Source organism: Alligator sinensis, unplaced genomic scaffold, assembly GCF_000455745.1.
Source record: "Alligator sinensis unplaced genomic scaffold, ASM45574v1 scaffold1579_1, whole genome shotgun sequence".
Taxonomy (NCBI): Eukaryota; Metazoa; Chordata; order Crocodylia; family Alligatoridae; genus Alligator; species Alligator sinensis.
The window spans coordinates 42281-45628 of record NW_005843662.1 but is presented as its reverse complement, the minus strand read 5'-3'; the positions used below and the strand labels follow the sequence as shown (position 1 = coordinate 45628).

The 3348-nt window shown below is 53.5% G+C and overlaps 1 protein-coding gene across 1 annotated transcript in view; it reads right to left on the bottom strand.

Moving 5' to 3' along the window:
* The window catches only part of LOC102381701 (apoptosis-associated speck-like protein containing a CARD), a 5692-nt gene extending 3346 nt beyond the window's left edge, over positions 1-2346 (bottom strand). The window contains exon 1 of the mRNA XM_006039053.3: positions 2081-2346. Within this exon, the coding sequence (XP_006039115.1) occupies positions 2081-2192 (112 nt within the window). The 5' untranslated portion in view covers positions 2193-2346. The remainder of the gene's footprint in view (positions 1-2080) is intronic.
* Between the last annotated feature and the right edge of the window lie 1002 nt (positions 2347-3348).

The window sequence follows — 3348 nt, the reverse complement described above, 5'->3', positions numbered from 1 at the left end:
AGGGGACCAACAGCCCCCCCTCTGGGGCCGGGGCCCAGGCGGGCAGCAACGGCTTGGCACTGGCCGAGCTGGTCCTGAGCTACCAGGTGCTCATGTTGCTGCTGCTGGGCGCCCTGGTAGCAAATATATATTTACATGAATTCTTCTGGGAAAATTGATTTAATTTAACGCTATTCCCTTTAATGCTCAGTTTTTGGGGAACAAATTAAGGGCGCTAAGTGTGGGGGTTGCCTGTGCAGCACTGAGACCTGGATAGACAAAAAGTGCCAGGGCCCAAATGTGCCAGCCAACATATGGCTGGGGTTCAGTCCCATACCAGTGGGCTGAAATGCAACAGCAAAAAGGTCCCAGGATTGTGGCTGCAGTCCAGACATGTCGTCCCAGCTATACCACCAGGCCAAGGCACTACAATCCCTAATGCAGGGGGCAATAGCTGCCAGGACCCCATTCCTGGTCAGGCTGCAGAAGGGAAGGATACTCTTTTGGCATCATCCCATTGAAGACCTGCACGGCCAGTAGCTGCCAGGACCCCTTTCCTGGTCGGTCTACACTAGGGAAGGGCACACTCATGGCATCATCCCAGCCAGGTAGCCTGACCCTTAAATCATATTTTAGACATCATCACCTGGTCCTGACCAGAAATGGCATCATTTGGACACTGCTAATGCAGACCAATTGATTCAAAGGTGGTCAGCGCTCCAGGTGAAGCGGCCAGTCACCAAATCAGTGGTCTTTCCTGCCCCAGGGCAGGGGGGCTGGACCCCGTGATCTGTAAGGTCCCTTCCAGCTCCTAAAAAACTCTGAAACTGGTCCCACAGGTCCCTTGGAGCGAATGTTAAGACAATGGCCTGGACACAGCGAGGGGGAAGGGACGCCATCTTCTTCCAGTCCCAGAAAAGGCGCGATATAAAGCAAAAACAAGATACACAACAGCATTACACCAAAACACACTTTACCACACACGACCCCAAGTGTGCGTGGTGTTGCATTCATTTAAATTGCAAAAAGAAAAAAAACCCCATTTATGTAAAGCGTGATGCAATTGAACCACAAAAGTGGGTGATTTCTGTCACGTGTACAAGCGCCTTAGATGTCCAGACTGCAGTCACAGGCCCGGGCCTTTTTGCTGTTTCACAACTATCGCATTTCAACCTAGCTGTGCGTGGCTGAACCCCAGCTATATGTTTGGCTGGCAAATTTGGGCCAGGGTGATGCCTAGCAGGGCTGGAGCCAGGCGCTACTTGTTGTTCAGTGCCGTATAGGCCTGGCCGGCTATTGCTGCCCAGTTCAGGCTCAGCGAGATAGGCCTGGGCCTCCTTTTGTCCCTTTTTCAGTTAGTGCCCCAACCAAGCAGCGGTTGAGGGGCTGGTTGTCGTTCAGGCCCAAGCCAAGGTGGGTCTGGCACAGTGAACCCATGGGGCAGCACATAGGACTCGCTGGTGCAGGCCCCGATCCCCATCCCATTGCTGACGGGCAGGTGTAGGGGTGCCACGGTATAAAGCCCCAAATCTGAGACTGCTTGGGCATGGGTAAGATGCCACCTAGACACCTTGTTTCATAGTGTTTTAAAATGATATAGTTAGGGTTTGCTTTTCTTTTTCATAATAAATGTGGGTTTCGGGTTGACCCTGCTTGCAAGGGAAGGGTTGTCGGTTGCATTGGACACCCTCGTGATGCATTTAGTGCTTTCCAGGGGTGGGGGCTCGAGCTGAGGTCAAATATATTTAGCAGCCCAAGATTGAACCCGGCCCTTGTTGCTGCTGACAGGTGCTCAGCCGAAGGGTGACATAATTAACCCCCACCCACCCTACAGCATGCATATAGATACCCTTTTGTGCCTCCTCCCATGATGCCCCTCCATCCCAATCCTCATCCTCAATGCCCTTCTCTTTTTCCTCCCATTTCATAACAGCATAACTGGTTCAAGCGCCCCCTTTTCATGGGGAAACTGGGCTGACTTGATCTCGACCGTGGGGTGGGTCCAAGCTAAGATCCCCCCGAAAGAAAAAAGATGTCCGTCCCAGCCGGATATATTTGATGCTGTGGCGTCACCCTTTCCCTGTACGGGGAAGTCTCTTACCAATATCAGCGGCAAGGTCTTCGGCCACGTCGAGCAAGTGGTGTTTTTGCAGTGTTTTGAGCTTCACATCCAAGGCAAAGTCCTTGCGCAACAAACTGACACGCAGGTCCATGAGGTTCAGACAGTTGGGTTTTTTGTATCCTGATTTTTCTGTATCCCGGCTTCACCAGGAGCTGAGTGCAGGCCTGAAGTCCTCGAGTTGGCCCTCCCTGAGGTCCTCCAGGGTAGAGACTGGGAGATCCCTTCGTTATGCCGCCAGCTCAGAAGGCGTCTTTGCAAAACGCTGAGAATTGCTGTCTGTAACGAGAAGGGCTGAGCCCCTTCCAGGAAACGATGCTCTCTCTGTTATTTCCTCCTTTCTTTAAAAGGCCATGTCCCTGGGTCTTGCAGCATGGGGGATGGATGCATAGAGTGGGGGTAGATGCATGGATAGAGCGGGGGCTGGATGGATGGATAGATTGGAGGTGGTTGGATGGATAGAGCGGGGCTGGATGATGGACAGATCAGGGTGGATGGATGGATAGAGCGGGGCTGGATGATGGACAGATCAGGGTGGATGGATGGATAGAGCGGGGCTGGATGATGGACAGATCAGGGTGGATGGATGGATAGAGCGGGGCTGGATGATGGACAGATCAGGGTGGATGGATGGATAGAGCGGGGCTGGATGATGGACAGATCAGGGTGGATGGATGGATAGAGCGGGGCTGGATGATGGACAGATCAGGGTGGATGGATGGATAGAGCGGGGCTGGATGATGGACAGATCAGGGTGGATGGATGGATAGAGCGGGGCTGGATGATGGACAGATCAGGGTGGATGGATGGATAGAGCGGGGCTGGATGATGGACAGATCAGGGTGGATGGATGGATAGAGCGGGGCTGGATGATGGACAGATCAGGGTGGATGGATGGATAGAGCGGGGCTGGATGATGGACAGATCAGGGTGGATGGATGGATAGAGCGGGGCTGGATGATGGACAGATCAGGGTGGATGGATGGATAGAGCGGGGCTGGATGATGGACAGATCAGGGTGGATGGATGGATAGAGCGGGGCTGGATGATGGACAGATCAGGGTGGATGGATGGATAGAGCGGGGCTGGATGATGGACAGATCAGGGTGGATGGATGGATAGAGCGGGGCTGGATGATGGACAGATCAGGGTGGATGGATGGATAGAGCGGGGCTGGATGATGGACAGATCAGGGTGGATGGATGGATAGAGCGGGGCTGGATGATGGACAGATCAGGGTGGATGGATGG